General features: G+C 41.6%; 1 protein-coding gene across 2 annotated transcripts in view; it reads left to right on the forward strand.

The window, feature by feature from the left end:
• Positions 1-6,940, forward strand: part of LOC121488081 (CGRP receptor component) — a 67,778-nt gene extending 60,838 nt beyond the window's left edge. The window contains exon 6 of one of the 2 annotated variants that reach the window (XM_041750351.1): positions 5,901-6,940. In XM_041750351.1, the coding sequence (XP_041606285.1) occupies positions 5,901-6,116 (216 nt within the window). In that variant the 3' untranslated portion in view covers positions 6,117-6,940. The remainder of the gene's footprint in view (positions 1-5,900) is intronic. The other variant, XM_041750352.1, reaches the window with a different exon arrangement.
• Positions 6,941-24,276: the final 17,336 nt, after the last annotated feature.

Here is a 24,276-nt window from a genome sequence, read left to right on the forward strand (position 1 = left end):
AGGATTTTTTTTCTCCCTTGCAACTAATAAGCAGTATGGGACATCATGCAAATATCATATTCTTTTTTTAAGATTTTATTTATTTATTTCAGAGAGAGAGAGCACACAGGTAGGGGAAGGGGTAGAGGGAAAAGGAGAGAGAGGATCTCAAGCAGATTCCACACTGAGCATGGAGCCCTGCCTAGAGCACATCCCTGAGATCATGACCTGAGTAGAAATCAGGAGTTGGTCTCTTAACCCACCGAACCACCCAGGTGCACCACACAAATCATGTTCTTTATCAAAATTGTCTCCTAGATTTAGCATCCACTGATGATTCTTGCCCATCCACTCTTTACCATGACAGTTCCAAAACGGTAATCCAACACTCCCTCCACATTTCCATTCTGCTGTCAGCATTTTCCAATGAACAAGAGATCTCCCCTCTCTCAATTTGTGTATTTGTGGACACATGCTATAGACTCATGAGTTCCTATTTTTTTTAGGGATTTTTTTCTTTTTATTTTTTTAAGATTATTTATTTATTTATTTATTTATTCATGAGAGACACAGAGAAAGAGGCAGAGACACAGGCAGAGGGAGAAGCAGAGGGAGATGCAGGGAGCCTGATGTGGGACTCGATCCTGGGACTCTGAGATCACGCCCTGATCTGAAGGCAAACGCTCAACTGCTTAGCCACCCAGGCATCCCTTTTTAGGGATTTATAATTCAGTTCTTATTTTGGTGTTCAAATTGTCCTACATTTGCCAGTGAGAACCCCATCAAGCTGTCTTCTAGGCCCATGTAACCTAAACCCACTTTTAAAAAAAGCACTTCCTTACTTTTTGGCATAATAGGATTCCAAGCATTTCTTATGTCTAGGACTTAGCCTACGTCTCCCTCATTTCTTTGAGGAGCCTGATTCATTTCGTAGTGAAGTTCTTAGAGCTCAAGGTCAGAGAATTAGGTGTCCTCTGTGCTACTGCAGTGTTCTTGCTTCTTGGCCCCTTCAATGGACAGAGCTAGGACATACATGCATATATACACACGTGTACATATGTACATATGTTTGCATATGTATACATGTGTGGCATAGACAGATCTGCATATACAGATCTTGGAAATCATGGATTTATACTGATACCCCCTCATGAGGCTATTTCCCATCTCTCCCATTCCCTATTTGGTTGTCCCTTCTCCCTACGTGAGATTCCTGGCTCCCAACTCAACACTTTTGCTCAATCTTATATTATACCTAAAATAGTTTGTTCCACCTAGAATCCTTTCTGAATTGCTTTGCCCACCCCATTTCAAACAGCAGACCCAGGAAAAAGAGTTGAGGATGTATTTGCAATTTTTCTCCCTCCTCACAACATCCCCGGTCCCCAGTGGAGAAAATATAGTCGAATACTGTGTTAAATTACTTCGAATTAATTCTTTTTTTTTTCCTGTTCAGTGTGATTATGGGACTTACTCACAACATGATTTAGTTTTAGTTTGCCTTCAGTTTTAATGTACCTTCTTGACATTCTTACTGATTTAATTTTACTGTTGACTATGTGGGATGGCCATGCTTCCAAAAATCAAAATCATACAGAAAGATATGCTCAGAGAAATATCATTTCCACCTATTTCCTTCCACCTCTTGTATGTAACCAACTGCATTGTTTTCTTGTTTATCCTTCCTGGGTTTTATTTTGTAATGATAAGCAGATATATGTATATTTTCTCATTTTCTCTTCTCATGCAAAATATAAGCATACTGCATGTGTGTAATAAAAGAAATAGATCTCATCTTTGGGGTGCCTGGATGGCTCAGTCAGTTAAGTGTCTGCCGTTGGCTCAGGTCATGATCCCGGGGTCCTGGAATCAAGCCCCAACTTGGGCTCCCTGCTCAGCGGGAGTCTGCTTCTCCCTCCCCCTGCTCTTGTGCTCTCACTTGCTCTCTCTCCCTCCTTCCCTCTCAAATAAATATATACAATCTTAAAAAAGAGAGAGGGCAGTCTGGGCAGCTCAACGGTTTAGCACCACCTTCAGCCCAGGGCCTGATCCTGGAGACCCGGGATCGAGTCCCACGTTGGGATCCCTGCATGGAGCCTGCTTCTCCCTCTGCCTGTGTCTCTGCCTCTCTCTCTCTCTCTCTCTCTGTGTGTGTGTCTCTCATGAATAAATAGATAAAATCTTAAAAAAAAAAATAGAGAATATATCTGGTCTTTGTCCCTGGCTCCTGGCACAGAGCTCCTGAAATCCTTGGAATTTCTTGAATGATGGGAGTGTCTTTAGTTACTCCTAATGAGATCCTTTTTGAGCACACTTGACTGTAGGCAAATGAAGTGACAGCGTGAGGCCCCTAGATACCCTTAGATTGGGGCTCATCTCCGGAAAGTCCAAGCATTTAGAGGATTGGAACTTTCAGCATCTCCCACTGACTCTTGAACAAGACATTTAGATGTTGAAGGGTGTCACATCCCAGTTCTATGGGCTAGAAGCTCCTGTCTTCAGGATCCTGCTGGGCCCCAACCTATGTACCTTTTCATCTGGCTGCTAATCTGTATCCTTTTTTAAAAAAAAGGTTTTATTTATTTGTTTATTTTACTTTAGCGAGAGAGAGCAGGAGGAGGGGCAGAGGGAGAGAGAATCTTAAGCTGACTCTACACTTAGCACGGAGCCTAATGTGGGGCTCCATCGCATGACCTTAAGATCATGACCTGAGCTGAAACCAAAAGTTGGACGCTTAACTAACTGAGCCACCCAGGCACCCCCATCTGTATTCTTTTTTTTTTTAATTTTTATTTATTTATGATAGTCACACAGAGAGAGAGAGAGAGAGAGAGAGACATAGGCAAAGGGAGAAGCAGGCTCCATGCACCGGGAGCCCGACGTGGGATTCGATCCCGGGTCTCCAGGATCACGCCCTGGGCCAAAGGCAGGCGCCAAACCGCTGCGCCACCCAGGGATCCCTGTATTCTTTATAATATGTTATAATAAACTGATTTCTTTGAGTTCTGTGAGCCACTCTAGTGAATAAATGAAATCTAAACAGGAGTTTATGGGAACCTCCAATTTATGGCCCTTCAGAAGCACATGTAACAACCTGGATTTACGATTGATGTCTGAAGTGGGGAGATCTTATGGGACTAAGTCCTTAACCTGTGGGGTCTGGTGCTCTCTCTAGGCAGATCATGTAAAAATTGAGTTAAATTATAGGCTGCCTAGGCAGCATCACAAAATTGCTTGATGTGGGAAAAGCTACCACATATATGGAGTACAGATGTATTCAGAGTATTGTGTGTAATGTAGAGGAAAACAGTTTTTCCTTCACAATATGCTTTTCTGCAATTAAATTTCTTCAGTTATCTTCTGGAAATCATTGCATCTCAGCTCACAGAAGTCTTCCTTGTTCTATTTACTCCATGAGCTCTTGTCTATGCCAGAGTTTATTCACCCAATCTCCTCTGCTTGGACATTTAGGAAATTTCCAGCATTTTGCAATTAAACATAATATTGCAGTGAATAACCTATGTATTTGTATTATTGACAGTATATCTTCAGGGTAAATTCTTAGAAATGGGATTTCTGGGTCAAACCAAGGGTGCATTCCTTTTCTATGGCTGTGTAACAAGTTACCACAAAGTTAGCAGCTTAAAACAACGCCCACCCATTAGCTCACAGTTTTGTAGGACAGAAGTCCAGGCATGCTTGACTGGGCTCTCTGCTCAAAATATAACAAGGCATAAATCAAGATGTTGACTGGGCTCTTATCTGTACGCTCTAGAAAGAATTCATTTCCAAGAAAATTCAGGGGGAGAATTCAGTTCCTGGGACTGAGGTCCCTGTTTTCCTGTGGGTGTTTGGCTTCCACAAGCCACCCTCATTCTTTGCCACGTGGCTCCTCCATCTTCAAACCAACAACAGTGTGTTGAATCATTCTTGCCTGGAATCTCTCCAACTTCTGTCAAAGGTAAACAAAGCTGGACATTAGTCAAAGTGGTTAGGGACAGATGAAAATCAGTAACAACTATTGCAATAGGGGAAAGAGTCTAATGTGAATAAAACTCAACTGAGCTTTCTCAGGCAGGGCTGAGAGGGCTAGGGTTATCCGAGGGATGTGGCCTTGAGTTGTTGGAAACTAGGTTAGTGTTTGTTCAAGTCTTTCTTTCTTTCTTTCTTTCTTTCTTTATTTATTTATTTATTCATTCATTCATTCATGAGAGACACAGAGAGAAGGCTGAAACATAGGCAGAGGGAGAAGCAGGCTTCATGCAGGGAGCCCGATGTGGGACTTGATCTGGGACTCCAGGATCTTTGGCCCTGAGCCAAAGGCAGATGCTCAACCACTGAGCCACCCAGGTATCCCTGTTCAAGTCTTTATAGTCCAACATGGACTTCTCCTTGTGGAGAAGAGGGCACAGAGGAGCATGGCCAGAGTTTGGTCAAAAAAGGGAACCTTTGTCACTACTTCTTCTGCTAAAGAAACTCTGCTTTTAGCGCGCTTGTATGATCAGATTAGGTCCACTTGGGTAACGTCCCTTTCACCATATAGTATAACACAATCATGGGAGTTACACCAGCCCTTTTTCCAGCAATTTTCCTGGCCAGCCCCAACCCGGATCACACCTGAACCAGTATAAGAGGTCTGAACTGTCTGGGGCTTTGAGCCATGCTAAGGTGAACCCAGGCTCTGGTTACCAGGAGCAAAGAAGAGCCTTAGAATCCCAACAGGAACTTTCAGCACTCACAGAGTAGAAACAATAATGGTGTCTATAAACAGTGTCTTAGAGAGTGAGGGTCGGGCCTCGCTCATGAGTTACCTTGAGTCAAGGACCATTCTGTGTGGCTGAATCCCACCTGTACTTTTGTGCAAGAACATACACACACACACACACACACACACACACACACACAGAACATACACACACTTCACGTGCCCTTTAATGCTCACTGTGGTTTCAACATCCTTTGAATGACTTGGCCCTTGGTCTTGGAAGCCATTCCAGTGTAAGTGGCTGCTAGGAGCACAAGCAGTCAGTCAGATGAATCCATGCTCTGCCATTTACTGGTCGCAGGACCTTGAATTTACTTAGCTTCTTTGTGCCTTAATTTCTTCACGTAAGATAGTTGGGGGGAGGACAGCCCCGGTGGCGCAGCGGTTTGGCGCCGACTGCAGCCTGGGGTGTGATCCTGGAGACCCTGGATCGAGTCCCACATCAGGCTCTCTGTATGATGCCTGCTTCTCCCTCTGCCTGTGTCTCTGCCTCTCTCGCGCTCTCTCTGAATAAATAAATCCTAAAAAAAAAAAAAAAAAAAAAAAGATAGTTGGAGGGATCAAATAAAATCACATTCATAGAGTGAGGATGTAGTCTTGGCACACAGCAAGTATCCAGCAAATGTTAGCCCTCTGAGTTTCTCACTCTGTCCAGCTTCATTTCTGGCTCTATACCCCCAATTCTCCTTGGCTTTCCTGTGGTCCTTAGTGTTAGCCTCTGGATTCTCTCAGCACAATGTCTCTTGGTTCCCAAATGTCCTATCCTGGAGTTTGGGTGCTGCTAAGGGTGGAGGCCTAAAGGGAAAGGTGCATACCACACATCTTCAAGATGCCCAAACAAGATGCAACCTTTGATCCCTCGGGCACCTTGCATGCCACTGTCTCTCTGCTTAACTCCGTTCCAAGTCTTGAGAAAAGGCATCTCTTCCATTCATCTATTGTTATAAAACACAGTACCTTGAAACTTGGTGGCTTAAATAACCATTTTATTTTGATCATGATTTGTGAGTCAGGAGAGGGCTCAGTTGGGTGGTTCATCTCTGATCCATGCTGGTGTAGTTGGGGCTGGAGGATTTACTTCCAAATTTTATTATTTCCAAAAGAATACTGTTCACTGCCATACTGAGCACCTCTACGTGCTGCTCTCATCCTCCAGATGCTTGGGCTTCTCACAGGATGGCTGTTGAGGACAGTCAGACTTCTCACACAGAAGCTGGCTCCTCCAGAGAAAACATTCCAAGAGGTGGACGCTGTAAGACTTCTTAGGAACTTAGGAACGAAGTTCAAGAATATCATTTCTGCTGCATTCTTTTGGCCATACGAGTCTCCAACATCAGATTCCTGGGATTCTACCTCTCAATGGGAGGAGTAGCAAAGAATGTGTGCAGTTCTGACCTACCACAACATGTGATGAGTGGAAGCTAAAACCCACCTGGAGCCCTGCCACATAGGTGCCTGGGAAATGTAGTTTTAGGATTTCTAGTCTCTGCAGCTGAGGAGAATGCAACACAGGAAAGAGGAGAAGACTGCCACTCTGCTGTATCCATGACAGTCCCTCGGCCTTCAGGGGTGTCTTGGTGATCAGATTCTGCAACCAGCTTCCCTCTACCCTGGATGCCAGCATCCTTGAATCCAGATGGGAATTGGAAGTGCGTAGGCACCCAGCCTAGCTTGTTCTTTCCATCAACACTTAAATTTTTTTTACTGAAACTCACAGCAAAAATTATAACTTTTATTAGTTTGTGGACAGATATATGTAACTGCAATAAAAGTTTCATGAAACAATCCTTATCTTTACTATGTGCAATGTTCTCTTATAATTTTCTATTGTATTCTGTTTTTATACAAAAGACTAGTTGTGCCTCCACTAAATTAATTTCATTCCTCACTAATGGGTTACCATCTACAGTTTGAAAAGCACTGCTGAAGCTACGTTTTACATAGGGAATCAAAAACTAAGAAGGAAAAAGTGGATCAATAGGGAAAAAAATATAAGAACAAAAATAGAAAATATTTTCTCAAAGGGAATTTACTTAGCTGAACGGAAATGTAGTCAAGGGCAGCCCTGGTGGCCCAGCGGTTTAGCGCCACCTTTGGCCCGGGATGTGATCCTGGGGTCCTGGGATCCAGTCCTACATCAGGCTCCTGCATGGAGCCTGCTTCTCCCTCTGCCTGTGTCTCTGCCTCTCTCTTTCTCTCTGTGTCTGTCGTGAATAAATAAATAAAATCTTAAAAAAAAAAAAAATAAATGTAGTCAAGTATATCATTGTTTCACAATTCTCCATTGCCTTCCCTATAAGGTAATTATACGTACTCCCCTGGTTAAGACTTCCATTGAGAGGCTTGACTGGGAACTGCCTTGGGCCTTTGGCCTTTGGCCTGGGAGCAGGCTCGTCATCATGTCTGAGCAGAAATCTTAAATGCAATTGCGTAGTTTGGCTTGGTCTCTAGCAATTCTGCCCTCTGCTATGAGAACAGTACGTTCCAGATAGGTCTGTTCCTTCAGCCTGGGTGCCAGAGTAAGAAAATACACAGGGCCAAAGTGCAGCCTATTTTCAGCCCTCACATAAAATGAGAAACAAATATTTATTATAAACCACTGAAATTTGGGGTTGTTTGTTACTGCAGCAAAAGCTGACTAATCTAAGAAGCAATTTAGTGAAAAAAAAAACAAAAAACTCAAAGCACTCTTTTGAACATTTAAACAGTATGGAAAGTAAAACAAAGTTCCCTTTCACCAAGTCTGAGAAGGAAATTTTTGAAATGGCTATTTTCTAATTTTAATGAGCTAAAATTAGTACATATTTTTCCACAAATAAAGTTTTATTGAAACATAGCCAGACCTATTTTGTTTATGACGGCTTTCACACTAAAACAGTGGAGTTGAGTATGACGACAGAAACTAATGCCTAGGGATCCCTGGGTGGCGCAGCGGTTTAGCGCCTGTCTTTGGCCCAGGGCGCGATCCTGGAGACCCCGGATCGAATCCCACGTCAGGCTCCCGGTGCATGGAGCCTGCTTCTCCCTCTGCCTGTGTCTCTGCCTCTCTCTCTCTCTCACTGTGTGCCTATCATAAATAAATAAAAATTAAAAAAAAAAAAAAAAGAAGAAACTAATGCCTAATGTACTATCTGGTTCTTCACAGAAAAAAATTACTGACCCTTGGTCTGGGTCTACCAAATATTACCATTTTGTTTTTATTTCTCTTTCCCCCCTGCCCCCACCTCCTTTATTTCTCTTTTATCTATAATTTTTTTTTAATCATTTAAAACAGGGGATCCCTGGCTGGCTCAGCAGTTTAGCACCTGCCTTCGGCCCAGGGAGTGATCCTGGAGACCCAGGATCAAGTCCCACATCAGGATCCCTGCAGGGAGCCTGCTTCTCCCTCTGCCTGTGTCTCTGCTTCCTCTCTGTCTCTCTTGAATAAATAAAATCTTAAAAAAAAAATCATTAAAACTATAGGTCTCATGACACTTTGTCTCTTAATATTTCAGCGTGTGTCCTGAGAACAAATTTACTCTTCTCCATAAATCACATTATAATTATCACACCCAGAGTATTTAACATTAATACAATACTATTAACTAATAATCAAATTTCCCCCAAATTGGCCTGAAAATATCTTTCATAGCCTTTCCACCCTCAGTTTAGTATGTGATTAAAGATGCATTTAGTTTTCATGTCTTTTCAGTTGCTTTCGATCTAGGACAATTCCCAGTCTTTTTCAGCACTCATGAAACACATTTTTGAAGAGTCCAGGACAGCTGTTCAGCAGATTGTCTCTCAGTTTGGATTTATCTGTATTTCTTTGTTGCTCAGTATTAGATTCAGGTTAATCATTTTCATTTTTGGCAGAAATTCTACATAGGTGACGTGTTCTTATCAGGAAGCTCATGATGTTACTTGCCCCAATTATTTGTGTTGCTAAGTTTTGTTCCTTTTTATGTGGATTCTGCTAGATTTCTCTGCTGTAAAGTTCATTTAAAAAAAATAAAATAAAATAAAGGTCATTCTTCCCTTTTGTAACTAATAAGTGATCTGTGGGGAAATTCTTTGAGAATAAGCAATGCCCCAACAACCTTTTGCCCTGTGGCTTTAGGATCCATTGATGATTCTTTCCTGAATAAATTGTTGTCATGGAGAATGTAAATGGATATCAATATTTTTTTAAATAGTCTCCAAGTGATTTTAAAGCACAGCCAGCATTAGGAAACACTAGACCAGGGCTTCTCAATCTGTGTTTATAAATCCTGTGGGCATATTGTTAAAAGGCAAATCAGGGGCGCCTGAGTGGCTCAGTTGGTTAAGCACCCGACTCTTGATTTTGGCCCAGGTCCTGATTTCAGGGTGGTGAGATCGAGCCCATCAGGCTCCATGGAGCCAGCTTACGATTTTCCCTCTCCCGTTGCCCCTGCACCACCCCCCACCAACCTCAGGTGCACACGCGCGCTCTCTCACTCTCTGTCTCTTTCCAAAAAATAAAAAGGGCAAATAAGATTCAACAGGACTGGGGTGGAGTGAATTTAAGCATTTCAACAAGTTCTCAGGGACTGGTGCTGCTGGTCCACATGGACCAGACTTTACACACTTTAGAATATCAAGGATCCATCTGAACTGTAGACAGCACCTACAATTCATACCGGATACAATACCTTTCTTCCCCAATTTAGTTTTGCCTACTGTTAGTCAAGATTCTCAGTTATAAAAAAAATAAAAAAAATAAAAATATTCTCAGTTATAACATCAAAACATGCTTCAGCTCTGAAAAGGCACTGGGGTACTCCAAGAACCAATTAGGAGCTTGGAGCTGAGCTCCCAGAAATAAGTGCCTAAGACGGTTTCAGAACTGACCTAATGAAGGAACCAGTCTTCCCACTGCCAGGCACTGAGCCCATCTGCACTCATGCTAGGGATGCAAACCAACTACGCCCACAACTGCCACCAGCACCAATGCCACATATGTGCCTAGAACTCAACTGCACACCTATTGCCAGCCCCCAAAACTGAAGGTCTGTTGTCATCCTTACCAGCACCCCATACAGAAAATTTTCAGCCTCTAGGAACGAAAAATAAAGGCAAATTAGCACAGATACAATTTTTAAAAACCTATTGATAGCAAATATTTATATATATTTATAATATATATATTCATTTAATACATATAATGTAGAAATATATTAGTATATTTATAATACATATATATACAATATATAATCTCATCTCCACCCTAGTCCTGCCAAATCTGATTTGTCTTTTAACAATATGCCTAGGCGATTTGTAAACACAGATTGAGAAGCACTGGTTTAGTGATTCCCAACCCTGGTTGTACTATAAAATCACCCAGGACTATTTAAAAAAATATTGATGTCCATTTACATTCTCCATGACAACAATTGATTTATATGTAATACATATTTACATATAAATATACAATATATATGATCTATCCATCTATTTTAACAAGAATATCCAGTCTTTTTTTATTTAAAGATTTTATTTATTTATTTATTCATGAGAGACACAGAGAGAGAGGCAGAGACACAGGCAGAGGGAGAAGGGTCTTCTTCCTTCTCCCACTGCCCTTCCCCCCCACTCTCTCTCTCTCTCTCTCAAATAAATATTTAATACTAAAAAACAAAAGTAAAAGTATCGTTTGAAGTTCTGGGATACCAATTCGTTCTGCAAGTTGGTAAAGGAAAAAAAGAATTAAGCATTTATCCTGACTTTCCTTATCAACTCTATTTTAGGATACTCAAATAGTTGATGAAAGAAAGTTCTTTTTACAGCAAAAGGAATTATAGGATTAGAAAATCTGTATTTTTTATTTAAAGATTTTATTTATTTATTCATGAGAGACACAGAGAGAGACAGAGACACACAGGCATAGGGAGAAGCAGGCTCCATGCAGGGAGCCCCTCGCGGGACTCAACCCTGGGTCTCCAGGATCATGCCCCAGGCTGAAGGCAGGAGCTAAACCGCTGAGCCACCCAGGGATCCCCAGAAAATCTGTATTTACAATCCCTCATGAGGTAATACATTTAAGCAGTGGCTATCGGTGGCTGTGGAAAACATTTGGTGAAATGATCAGGCTGACAGCTTCGGAACAATCTTAAGATCACACAAAGGGCCAACCGGATGTTCTGGAGGCTTTTGATGTGATGTATTAGAAAGCATACTATTCCCAATGAAGTATTCATGCAAAAAATGTTTTAATCTAATCAAATGTCTGGAATAACAGAAAATATAAAGGTTAGAGAAATGTGTTAAATGTTATCATAAGGATGCAATCAACCAAATCCAGTTTATGGAGAATTTACAAGAGTGATAAGACATATATCAACCAAGACCTTCTTAACCTTCAAATCAATATAATTTCAGAAAATGAGGGGAAATTAACATGGATTTATTGTTGGAAGATTTTAATGTCTGTTGTTCGTGCTGTTAAGTGTGATGATGAAATTATGCTTATGTATTGTTTTTTTTTTAATTCTTATCAGTTAGAAATACATACTAAAAATGCTTATGTAAAAGGAGAGATTAAAATACCTCAGGAAAAAAACGTGGGGATGAGGAATATATACACGAAAGAAAAATGGCAAATATTAGTAATTATTAAAGCTGAATTCTGGCCCATTAAATGCATTATACTCTTCAGTATTTTGTTTAAATTTCCACAGTAAGGAGGTAAATAAAATAAAAGATCTTTCACCTTGACTCTGTAATTCTGTAATTCCAGAGGGTCCATGCTGAGAAAATCTAATAATCTAATTTAGGAAAAACCTTTATGCATAAGAATATCAATCCCATGAGCATTACGATTGCCAAAATTACGGCAACCTAAATGTCAAACAATAGGCAACAATTTTGTAAACTAGATCTGTCCCTCAAGGGACTATTATGTGATCATTAAAAACAGATGTTCATGAAGAGTTGTAATCATATGACAAAGTGCTTGTGTTGAAATATCCAGTGCGGGATACCTGCGTGGCTCAGTGGTTGAGTGTCTGCCTTCGGCTCAGGGCATGATACCAGGGTCCCAGGATCGAGTCCCACATCAGGCTCCCCATAGGGAGCCTGCCTATGTCTCTGACTCTCTCTATGTCTCTCATGAATAAATAAATAAAATCTTAAAAAAAAAAAAAAAAAAGAAATATCAAGTGCAAAAAAAATAGGTCACAGGATTTTAGGTAAATTAGTATACCAGTCATCTTTTGCCATGTGACAAACAACTCCAAATTTAGTTGCTTAATTCACTTAAGCGTTTATTATTTCCCTTGTTTTGTGTGTCTAGGTGTTTTGCAGCTGGATCTGAATAGTCTGGGACAGCCTTATTCTCATATCTGGTGGCTGGCAGGCTGATGGTCTAAGAGGGCTTCATCCAGAACAGTTAGTTCATCTCTGTTCCATGTGATCTCTCATCCTCCAACAGGCTACCCTGGGCTTCTTCTCATAGTGTTTAGGTGGACTCAAAGAGCAGCAAGAGAACAAGCCTCAAGGTGTGAGCACTCTGCTTTGCCTCATGTTTGCTAACGTCCTGTTGGCCAAAGCAAGTCAGGATGACCAAGCCCAGAGTCGCATGGGTATGTGTGTGGGGGGGGGCAGCATTAGACAACAGCTTGCATACAGGGAGGCTGGAGGTCTACCGCAAATATGTTCTATTCTGTGATTTTTTAAAACTGTGCACTAATAAGCCTAAAAGGAACTATTAAAATGTTAACAATGATCATTTCTGAGAGGTATTTTTCTTTCCATTTTAATATTTTGCAGTGTGTTCTAAAGTGTTTGTAATAGTATTTTTTTTTTGTCATTGGAAAAAATTAAGTTGGAAGAAAGTAAGAAAAAGAAAGAAAGAAGAAAGAAAGAAAGAAAGAAAGAAAGAAAGAAAGGAAGGAAGGAAGGAAGGAAGGAAGGAAGGAAGGAAGGAAGGAAGGAAGGAAGGAAGGAAGGAAGGAAGGAAGGAAGGAAGGAAGGAAGGAAGGAAGGAAGGAAGGAAGGAAAGGAAGGAAGAGGGTAGAGGGAAGAATTGAGGGAAGGAAGGAGGAAAGAACTCCTGAAACTGACTTACAGCTGGAAAGCTGGTTGCTTTCCAGGGACTGAATTTTCCAGAAGAGTAAGCTGGGACATGCAATAAAATCTGAGTTGTGTCCATACACAAAGATAAACTCAAAATGGATGAGAGATCTAAATGTGAGACAATAATCCATCAAAATCTTAGAGGAGAACACAGGCAACACCCTTTTTGAACTTGGCCACACCAATTTCTTGCAAGATACATCTATGAAGGCAAGGGAAACAAAAGTAATGAACTACTGGGACTTACTCAAGATAAAAAGCTTCTGCACAGCAAAGGATACAGTCAACAAAACTAAAAGACAACCTACAGAATGGGAGAAGATATTTGCAAATGACCTATCAGATAAAGGGCTAGTATCTAAGATCTATAAAAAACTTATCAAACTCAACAGCAAAACAAAAACAAACAAACAAACAAAAACCTCAACAGCAAAGAAATAAACAATCCAATCGTGAAATGGGCAGAAGATATGAACAGAAATTTTACAGAGGAAGACATAGACATGGCCAACAAACACATGAGAAAATGTTCTGCATCACTGGCCATCAGGGAAATACAAATCAAAACCACAATGAGGGGATCCCTGGGTGGCGCAGTGGTTTGGCGCCTGCCTTTGGCCCAGGGCGTGATCTTGGAGACCCGGGATCGAATCCCACGTCGGACTCCCGGTGCATGGAGCCTGCTTCTCCCTCTGCCTGTGTCTCTGCCTCTCTTTCTCTCTGTGTCTCTCATGAATAAATAAATAAAATCTTTAAAAATATATATACAAAAAAAATCTGAGTGGTGTCTCTCTCTCTCTTCCTCCCACTCCCTCCTGCATTATCAGATCTGCAGGGGGCTACAGGAACAGCATCCAGTCCACTTGACAACAAGACTTCTGCTGTAATCCTCCATGTGTTGGGGCTTTGGTGTCCCACAACACTTTGGATGGTCTATCCCAATCCATGTTCTGAGGCTGGAGAAGAACTGTGCCCATGGGAGATTCCTTTGGTGTGCAATACAATGGGGTAAGAGAAGGAGCAGCAGGATCTCCTGATGTTGCAGTTGGCACAATCACTTAGAAAAAGTCTGGCAGGTCCTGAAATGAATAAACACAGAGTTATCACATGACCTGGCAATTCCACTCCTAGCTACAGACCCAAGAGAGATGAAACCTATATCCCCACCAAAACTTATACACGAATGTTCATAGCAGCATTATTCACAATAGCCAAAAGGTGAAAACAACCTAATGTCTATCAACTGACAAATGGATTTAAAAAAATGTAGCACATTCATACAATGAAATATAATTTGGTCATAAAAAGGAATATAGTACTGATACATGCTCCAATGTGCTGAGCCTTGAACTCTTTGCCCTAAGTGAGAGAGAAACTTGTCACAGAAGACCACATATTATATTCCATTCATTTGAAATATCTATAGTAGAGAAATCTATAGAGAGAGTAGATTAGTGTTTGTTTCTGACTGGGAGGGGAGAGATGTAAAATGAGGGGTGATAAGTAAAGGGTACAACATTTCTTTTCTAGGTGATGAAAATGTTCTAGAATTGATACGATCATTCTTTTAGGGTTCCCAGACCGAATTCCAATGTATGTGGGTGTTTCCCCCACACAACACCAAATAATTCTTGCACACCAGCAGAGTGCTACCTAGAGATATCATCATGTTCCAACAGGTTAAGGGCTCAGTCTCCTCCCACTCCCCATTTTAGATGCCAGTTGCAAGTCCCAGGCTGATACACGTTACTACTGAGTAACCAGCTACAGGTTGGAGGTTCTAACAGTCTTCTCTTTAGGCTCAATTAATTTGCTAGAGCAATGCACACAACTCAGGGAAACCCTTATATTTACCAGTTTATTAAGGATATGATAAAGGATACGGATGAAGAGACTCCTAGGGGAGGTCCTGAATAAAGAAGCTTCTGGGGAACTTGGGGCCCAGCTCAGTAGCATGTGGAAGCATTCTTGTTCCTACCACATGGAAGCTCTCCAAAGAGAAAGGGTCCAAAAAACTGTCCTCTCGGGGTTTTAAGGAAACTTAAAAGAGTCTCTTATGGCTTGTTTCCCTCTGTCCTTTTTTTCTTTTCCCCCTTCTCATATGTTCATCTGTTTTCTTTCTTAAATTCCACATATGGTGACGCCTGGGTGGCTCAGCTGTTGAGCATCTGCCTTCAGCTCAGGGCATGATCCCAGGGACCTGAGATCGAGTCCCACATTGGGCTCTCTGCAGGAAGCATACTTCTCCTTCTGCCTATGTCTCTGCCCCCCTCCCCGTCTGTCACAAATAAATAAATAAATAAAAGTCTTTCAAAAAAATTCCACATATGAGTGAAGTCATATGGTATTTGGCTTTCTCTGACTGACTTATTTCACTTAGCATAATACTCTCTAACTCCAACCACATCATTGCAAATGGCAAGATTTCATTCTTTTTGATTGCTGAGTAATATTTCAGTGTGTGTGTGTGTGTGTGTGTACACTTCTTTATCTATTCATCAGTTGATGGACATTTGGGCTTTCTCTATACTTTGGCTACTGCTATAAACTTCAGGGCTCCTGTATCCCTTTAAATCTGTATTTTTGTATACTTTGGGTAATACCTGGTAGTGCAATTGCTGGATTGTAGGGTAGTTCTATGTCTAACTTTCTAAGAAAACTCCATACCGTTCTCTAGAGTGGATGCACCACTTTGCATTCCCATCAACAGTGCCAGTGCAAGAGGGTTCCCCTTTTTCCGCATCCTTGCCTGCAACTGTTGTTTCTTGTGCTGTTAATTTTAGCCACCCTCACAGGTGTGAGATGTTATCTCATCATGGTTTTGATTTGTATTTCCCTGATGATGAGTAATGTTGAGCATCGTTTCATGTGTCTGTTAGTCATCTCTATGTCTTTTTTGGAAAATTAAGCGCCAAATATATATGGGAAAAATTTTGGTCATTGGAATGACCAAGCATATATTTCTTATAAATCACAATATTATAGTGATAGTTGCACATCTCTCTGAATATACTAAAAACCATTTAGGGGTACGGGTGAATTGTATGCTGTATGAATTTTATCTCAATAAAGCTGTTCTTAAAAAGAAGAGCCATGATGGGGCCCCTGGGTGGCTCAGTCATTAAGCATCTGCCTTCAGACCTGGCTCTGATCCTGGGGTCCCAGGATTAAGCCCTGCATTGGCCTCCCTGCCCAATAATAATAATAATAATAATAATAATAATAATAATAATAATAATTCTGTCCTTAAATCTAACTGTCAACATTGGGGCAAAGAATTAAGACTAAAGTCACTACTTTTCAAACCTCATACATTTTGCATTTGCTTTCTCACAGGCACGATCATAGTCTCTTTCTCTGAAAGAAGAAAGAAAAAGAAAGAAAGAAGAAAGAAAGAAAGAAAGAAAGAAAGAAAGAAAGAAAGAAAGAAGAAAAAGAAAGGAAGAAGGAAGGAAGGAAGGAAGGAAGGAAGGAAGGAAGGAAGGAAGGAAGGAAGGAAGAATATCTTTTAAAAAAAGAAAAACTAGGGCAGCCCCAGTGGCGCAGCGGTTTAGCACCGCCTGCAGCCCGGGGTGTGATCTTGGAGACCCGGGATCGAGTCCCACGTCGGGCTCCCTGCATGGAGCCTGCTTCTCTCTCTGCCTGTGTCTCTGCCTCTCTTTTGCTCTCTCTGAATAAATAAATAAATAGATCTTTTTTTAAAATTTAAAAAATAAAAAATAAAAAAAGAAGAACTAGGGATCCCTGGGTGGCGCAGCAGTTTAGCGCCTGCCTTTGGCCCAGGGCGCGATCCTGGAGACCCAGGATCGAATCCCACGTCGGGCTCACGGGGCATGGAGCCTGCTTCTCCCTCTGCCTGTGTCTCTGCCTCTCTCTCTGTGTGTGTGTGACTATCATAAATAAATAAATAAATAAATAAATAAATAAATAAATAAATAAATAAGAAGAACTATATTGATAGGGGCATTAATACAATGTGTGACAGCAAATCAAGGAAAACCAAAAAAGGGCCAGATCATTCCAGGTGAGGATTGTCAAGGGAGGAGTATCTCAATGAGGCCTTAAAAACTCAATGGGAAGGAAGACAAGGTAAGAGGATTCTCAGACTGGGTGAAGACTGTGATGTGGAACACAGGTGGGAAGCCTGAAATTGGGGAATGTGTTGTGTGTGGCTAACTTGTGAACACTCGGGATTGGAATATAGTAAAGGAAGACAGGAAAGGGTAACAGAAACATTCCCTTTTGAGTGCTACTGCTGTGAGTTGGTTTAGGATTTGTTAAATATTTAAAACTAGCTCTTTGATACTTGAATACACTGAGGAATTCTTCGAGGAACTCCTCAGTCACTGGGTGTAGGGCAAATGCACATCTTTTATAAAATTCTCTTCAAAAAAATTATCTTCTTGGGACACTGGATTGGCTTAGTCAGTTAAATGTCTGCCTTCAGCTCAGGTCATGATCTCAGGGTCCTGAGATCCAGCCCCAACAATGGGCTCCCTGCTCAACAAAGTCTGCTTCTCCCTCTCCCTCTGCCTCCTCCTCCCTGCTCATGCTGTCTCTCTTTCTCAAATCAATAAAATAAAAATCTTAAATAATAATAATAATTCAGTCTTTAAATCTAATTGTCAACATGGGGGCAAAGAATTAAGACCCAAGTCACTACTTTGCAAAACTTACACATTTTACAAGTCCAGCATTTTTCAACCTTAGAGACACAGACTTTTTGTTTTCTAAAGATTTTATTTATTTATTGATGAGAGACACACAGAGAGAAAGGCAAAAAACTGGCAGAAGGAGAAGCAGGCTCCCTTCAGGGAGCCCGATGTGGGACTCCACCCCAGGACCCCAGGATCACATCCTGAGCCAAAGGCAGACACTCAAAAGCTGAGCCACCCAGGCGTCCCAAGACAGACATTTTGGATTGCATAGTCTCCGTTATGGGGGGTTTCCTATGCACTGTCGGATGTTTAGGAGTATATCTACCAGCTAGATGGTTAACACTTTCCCCTTCCCCTGTTGACAACAGAGAAAACAGCACTAGACTGTCTTATTGCCAAATGTCCCCTAGGGATGGTGGTGACAAAATTGCCCCAGGTTAAGAATCACTGACCTTGCTACTCAAAGTCTGGACCAGCAGCATAGGCATTATCTGGGAACTTGTTAGAAAGGCAAATTGTCAGGCCCCCCTCTAGACCTGAGAAATCACAATCTGCATTTTAACAAGATGTGATATGTATGTTCATCTATGTCAGAAGTCTGGTTTAGCGTACCCAGTAGAATGAACATAGCCTCTAATGTATTTTGGTGACTTAGATGAAATAGACATTTTTAACATCAAAAAAGGAAAAAATATCAAGGCCATAGCCTAACCTTACTGGCACCTTGTTCTTTTGCACTGGCCCTTAACTTGGTGCTTGAGTTAGAATCTATGTGACCTTTCCAAACTACATGGGTTTAGGCCCCAGATTTTCTGATTCAGTGGGTTCAGAATGGGTATTCAGGGTCTGTAAATTTTGAAATGTCTCTCCAGGTAATGTGTTCCCAGTTAAGATCCTCTAATCTAACAGTACTGGGTACTTAGCTGCCTCATACCAAATCAATTATTCAAACTGCAAAGTTTCTTAAGATAAAGTAATTGAATAAGAAGTGAGCCCTGGCCATATTTCAGAAGCACAGGGGAAATGGGGTCATATTTGGATTCTGGAAGTGAATTTTTTTTCCTGTGGTCTCCAAACCTGGAGAAGTGTGGTCTCTGGAATGCTCAGTTGCTGAATTCCTCTCTCTTGCGTAGAGGATCCAGGGAGCTGCTCTTTCTGTCATCACACTCTGCATTGCACACACCCCTGCTGAAACTTTGGCCACCAAGCTCAGGCATAGCTTTCCATCCAAGAATACCCAAGCTTGCTTAACTTCCTCTGTCCTCAGACAAAAATGGCTGGAAAAAGTGACAGGGCAGGGTTTCTTGGAAAGCAATCTGGCCTGCATCAGCACTAATGATTAAAATGTGTCCTCATGTGGCTATTCCCCAACAGACAGCACATTCCTAAGCTATTTTAACTCATTGGTTCAGATCTAGAGTCCCTATCCTCAGTTCTTGAGGTCTGGATCCTTTTTCTCTTGGAGAAAAAGACACAGACACCATTGACTAGAATGTTCTATAAAAATTCCATAGATCCAAAAACAAAAAAATCCCATATATCTATCTACATCTGGATATAGATATAAACCATCTAGGGATCCCTGGGTGGCGCAGTGGTTTGGCGCCTGCCTTTGGCCCAGGGTGCGATCCTGGAGACCCGGGATCGAATCCCACGTCGGGCTCCCGGTACATGGAGCCTGCTTCTCCCTCTGCCTGTGTCTCTGCCTCTCTCTCTCTCTCTGTGTGACTATCATAAATTAAAAAAAAAAAAATCTAGATATAGATAGTTGTAGAGATGGTTGTATTACAAAGTTACATAGCCTTAAATTAGAAATTTAGAATGTACTAAAACTAAAAAAAAAAAAAAAAAAAAAAACAACTAAAAAAAAAAAAGAATGTACTAAAACTTGGGACGCCTGGATGGCTCAGCAGTTGGGACCTGCTTTCGGCTCAGGGTAGGATCCTGGAGTTCAGGGATCACGTCCCGCATCGGGCTCCCTGAGGAAAGCCTGCTTCTCCCTCTGCCTATGTCTCTGCCTCTCTCTCTCTGTGTCTCTCACGAATTAATAAATAAAATCTTTAAAAAGAGGGGGGGCAGCCCAAGTGGCTCGGTGGTTTAGCACGGCCTTCAGCCCAGGGTGTGATCCTGGAGACCAGGGATGGAGTCCAATGTCAGGCTCCCTGCATGGAGCCTGCTTCTCCCTCTGTCTGTGTCTTTGCCTCTCTCTCTCTCTCTCCTCTGTGTATTCTCATGAAGAAATAAATAAAATCTTTAAAAAAAATAAAGTTCAAATTTGAAAGTGTATTGGGTCTGTCTGTGCACGGTGCATTACATGTGTGGAAGTGTAGATTGTTCAAGATTTGACTTAAGCAAAGTTGAGAACCATCTGTATATATAGGATAGACCTTTTCCCTGTATCACAGTATCCAAAATTCTTCCCTTCAATGTGCTCAAAATTCAAAACCTTACCCTTTGCCTCATGGTATATAGGGTCATTATCAGGAGAGACAAAAGTGGTGCAGATTTTTAATATTTGTCTTGAAGTCTTATCTGGTGCTTCTATCTTACTTTCAGAGACTCTTGACATCTTAACATGTAGTGCTTGCCAGTTAGACCGATAACAGCACTAGAATGATCATATGGATGATCTAAAGGAAAAACACTGTAATTAAATTCTAACCAAAGTTTGGCATCTAAACATAAAAATAAGACAAATTCTTACTTTACATAAACCCTGCGTGAAAAAGAGGGTAAGAGAGACCACTTCTGATTATCTATCCCAAGCAGAGGCAGTAAAATTCCTGCAGAGAAACAAAGTAACAAAGATTGCTAGCTGCTCGCCTTTGTTAGAGAAGGCTAAGGGCACCAGAGGGCTGCAGTGCAATCCACACTGTGAGCCTGTTAAAGCCAGGTGCCCAGTCTAAATTTCTCTATTTGAGAAATCTACTTGAGAATACCTATTGTAAGTCTACTCAACTCCATTAGTTGGACTCGTGGTTGCAAGTGATAGAAACCCAAATCAAATTAGTTTAAGTCTAATGATGGACTTATTATGAGGAACAGTGGACTCCCGGATCCCATAAGCAAGAATGCAGTTGCTTCTCAAAAACCACATGGAGTCAGAGACTCAAATACCACCAGCGTCTCTGTCTTGTCTCTGTGCCTGTCTAAGCTTCACCCTTTTTTCTCAACAATGCATCTGCTTCCAACCCTCCAGTCTATGTGATCTGAAACATGGTTACAGAGAGCTCCCAAATGTTGTGTGTTTACAACTTCAGACACAAAAGAAAACCTATTTCAACCCTTTTTCAGCCTGTGGTCCAAAAATCCACGAGAAGTCTTTCATTAGATCAGCTTGGGGCAGGTGCCTTACCCTGAACCAATCAGCTATGGGCAAGGGAGAGGTCACATAAGGTTGAGCTCAACTCTTTTCAACACTTTTCAAAGGCCAAATTTGAATACCCAGTGTGGAGCCTACTTCAAATAAATTTTAAAAAATAAATAAATAAAAAGGAAAGAAAACTCAATATTATAAAGGTTAATTCTCAAGTTGATTTATAGATTATACACAATTCTCATTAAAATCTCAACATGTTTCTTTTTTTTTTTTTTTTAAGATTTATTTATTTATTCATGACAGACACAGACTGAGAGAGAGAGGCAGAGACATAGGCAGAGGGAGTGTGGGACCCAGGAAATTTAACAATAATCCCCTACCCCTGGACAAGCAGAGCAGGACTGATTCCATTTTGTGCTGCACCCCCCAACTCCCCTATGACCCCCACATGACCTGCTTATTGCTTAAGGCGCTGCCCCACCCTAGTCAAGCCACTGGGCACACCCTAATCGGAAATCGGCTCCTAACAATGTAACCCTGCTTTGTGCCCGCCCAAACTGCGCGCCCTTCTGACCACAGTAATAGGCCAGCTCAAGTGGATCCTATAGGGTAAGATGTAATTCAATCGGCCACCTGCGTGTGGACCCACATGACTGTGCAACTTTCTGTGTATCCCATGGGCCACTGGCCCCTATAAAGCTGCTACGCCTCTTAGTCTCGGGGGCCAAGTCCCTGCTCCGCTGCGTCGGATGCGCTTGGACCCAAGCTCCAGCTTGTAAATAAACCCTCGTGTGTTTGCATCGGTGTCGGCTCCTTGGTGGTTTCTCGGATTCGCAATCTTGGGCACAACAGGAGAAGCCGAGGAGTCTGATACGGGACTCGATTCCGGATCCCAAGATCACAACCCGTGCAGAAGGCAGGCGCCCAACTGCTGAGCCACCCAGGTGTCCCTTGACATGTTTCTTAATAGACCTTGATAAGCTGATTCTAAATTTTTATGAAAGTGCAAAAAGCCAAGAATAGCCAAGATACTGACCTGTACTGGGAGCTCTGGTCTGTACTGGATGGTCCACTTCCTACTCATTCAAGATACGATTTTTTTTTTTTAAGTTAGAGAGAAAAACTCATACAATGCTATACATAGTTTCACTCAATAAATGCCAATTTGACCATATAGCAGCTCTCAGTTTGCTGCCAGAGCAAGGAAACTCCGTCAACAGAGTCATCAGATTTAGCTCTATTTTAGGATAGACATTTACACACACACACACACACACACACCACATCTTCTTTATCCATTCATCAATTGGTGGACATTCGGGCTGTTTCCATAATTTGGCTATGGTAGACAATGCTGCTATAAACATCAGGGTGCGTGTATTCCTTTAAGTTAGTGTTTTTGTATTCTTTGGGTAAATACCTAGCAGTGCAATTGCTGAATTGTAGGATAGTTCTATTTTTATCTTTTTGAGGAAACTCCATACTGTTCTCTAGAGTGGCTGCACCAGTTTGCATTCCCAATAACAGTGCAAGAATGTTTCCCTTTCTCCACATCCTTGCCAATACCTGTTGCAGAAACAGAATTTGGATTCATCTGTTCTTTTACAAACTAATGATTTTGTATTACCATACCCATACCCATTTCTTGACTGAAATTTTTATTTTTTTAAAGATTATTTATTTATTCAGAGACAGAGAGAGAGAGAGAGAGAGAGAGAGAGAGAGAGAGGCAGACACACAGGCAGAGGGAGAAGCAGGCTCCAGGCAGGGAGCCTGAATGGGACTAGATCCCGGGACTCCAGGATCACACCCTGGGCTGAAGGCGACTCTAAACCGCTGAGCTTCCCAGGCTAAGAGGTTTCAAGTGAACTTTTCAGCAACAGTTATGTTTTATGGTGTGCCTACTTAAATAGTTTTCCCAGATCCTTTTGGTAACTTGAAACTTTAGGGTTTTGCTAAGTTAATTTAAATGATAGCCATTGAATATCTAGAATATTTCCAAATAAGATAAAATAATAAAACATTGGGATCCCTGGGTGGCGCAGCGGTTTGGCGCCTGCCTTTGGCCCAGGGCGCGATCCTGGAGACCTGGGATCGAATCCCATGTCGGGCTCCCGGTGCATGGAGCCTGCTTCTCCCTCTGCCTATGTCTCTGCCTCTCTCTCTCTCTCTGTATGACTATCATAAATAAATTAAATAATAATAATAATAATAATAATAAAACATTGATTACTGGTCATAGGTTTACTTATTTTTGGCTTCCTTTTATGAGGAGCTAAAGATATTTGGGTCTATTAGTAAACATGTTTGTGCCACATTGGAAAATTTACTATAAACGAGAATATGCATCTATGAAATGTATTTATAAATTTGCCAGTAATGGACAATTGCTTAATTCTTAATTTTCACTAGAAATTGAGGTTTTTATGGGTTAAAAATTCTATTTTTTAAAGATTTTAGGGATCCCTGGGTGGCGCAGCGGTTTGGCGCCTGCCTTTGGCCCAGGGCGCGATCCTGGAGACCCAGGATCGAATCCCACATCAGGCTCCCGGTGCATGGAGCCTGCTTCTCCCTCCACCTCTGCCTCTCTCTCTCTCTCTGTGACTATCATAAATAAATAAAAATTTAAAAAAAAATTAAAAAAAATAAAGATTTTATTTATTTATTTGACAGAAAGAGAGCAGAAATAGCAGGGAGTGGAAGAGGGAAAAGCAGGCTCCTGGGTGAACAGGGACTCCAATGCAGGACTTAATCCCAGGACCCCAGGATCATAACCCAAGCTAAAGGTAGATCCTTAATCGACTGAGCCACCCATGTGTCCTGGGTTAAAAATTCTAATATGTTCATTAAAACTAATAGAAAAAATAAGGGAAACATCTCTGCAAACAAGGAGAATAGAATGTTTGTTTTCAGCAAAGGTGTAAGGAATGGAGATGCATTTTTGTTGAGGGAACAAGAAAGAAATTTTATCCTAAAGTAAAAGCTAATTGTTTCAGGGGCACCTGGGTGGCTCAGAGATTGAGCCTCTACCATTGACTCAGGTCATGATCCTGGGGTCCTGGGATCGAGTCCCACATCAGGCTCCCTCTGGGGAGCCTGCTTCTCCCTCTGCCTATGTCTCTTCCTCTCTCCATGTCTCTAATGAATAAATAAAATCTTTTTAAAAACCCAACTAATTGGGCAGCCCGGGTGGCTCAGCGGTTTAGCACCTGCCTTCAGCCTGGGATGTGATCCTGGAGACCCGGGATCAAGCCCCACATCCGGCTCCCTGCATGGAGCCTGCTTCTCCCTTTGCCTGTGTCTCTGCCTTTGTGTGCGTGTGTGTGTGTGTGTCTCTATGAATAAATAAATAAAATGTTTAAAAAAAACAACAACTAGTTGTTTCAGAATGGGAAAGAGAACAAAGGACAAACTAAATGGACATGGGAAGTTATAGAAGGTTTGTGGAAAAGGGATCTTGGGAAAGGACTTTCATGTGAGGT

Source organism: Vulpes lagopus, chromosome 3 (genome assembly GCF_018345385.1).
Source record: "Vulpes lagopus strain Blue_001 chromosome 3, ASM1834538v1, whole genome shotgun sequence".
NCBI classification, from domain to species: Eukaryota; Metazoa; Chordata; class Mammalia; order Carnivora; family Canidae; genus Vulpes; species Vulpes lagopus.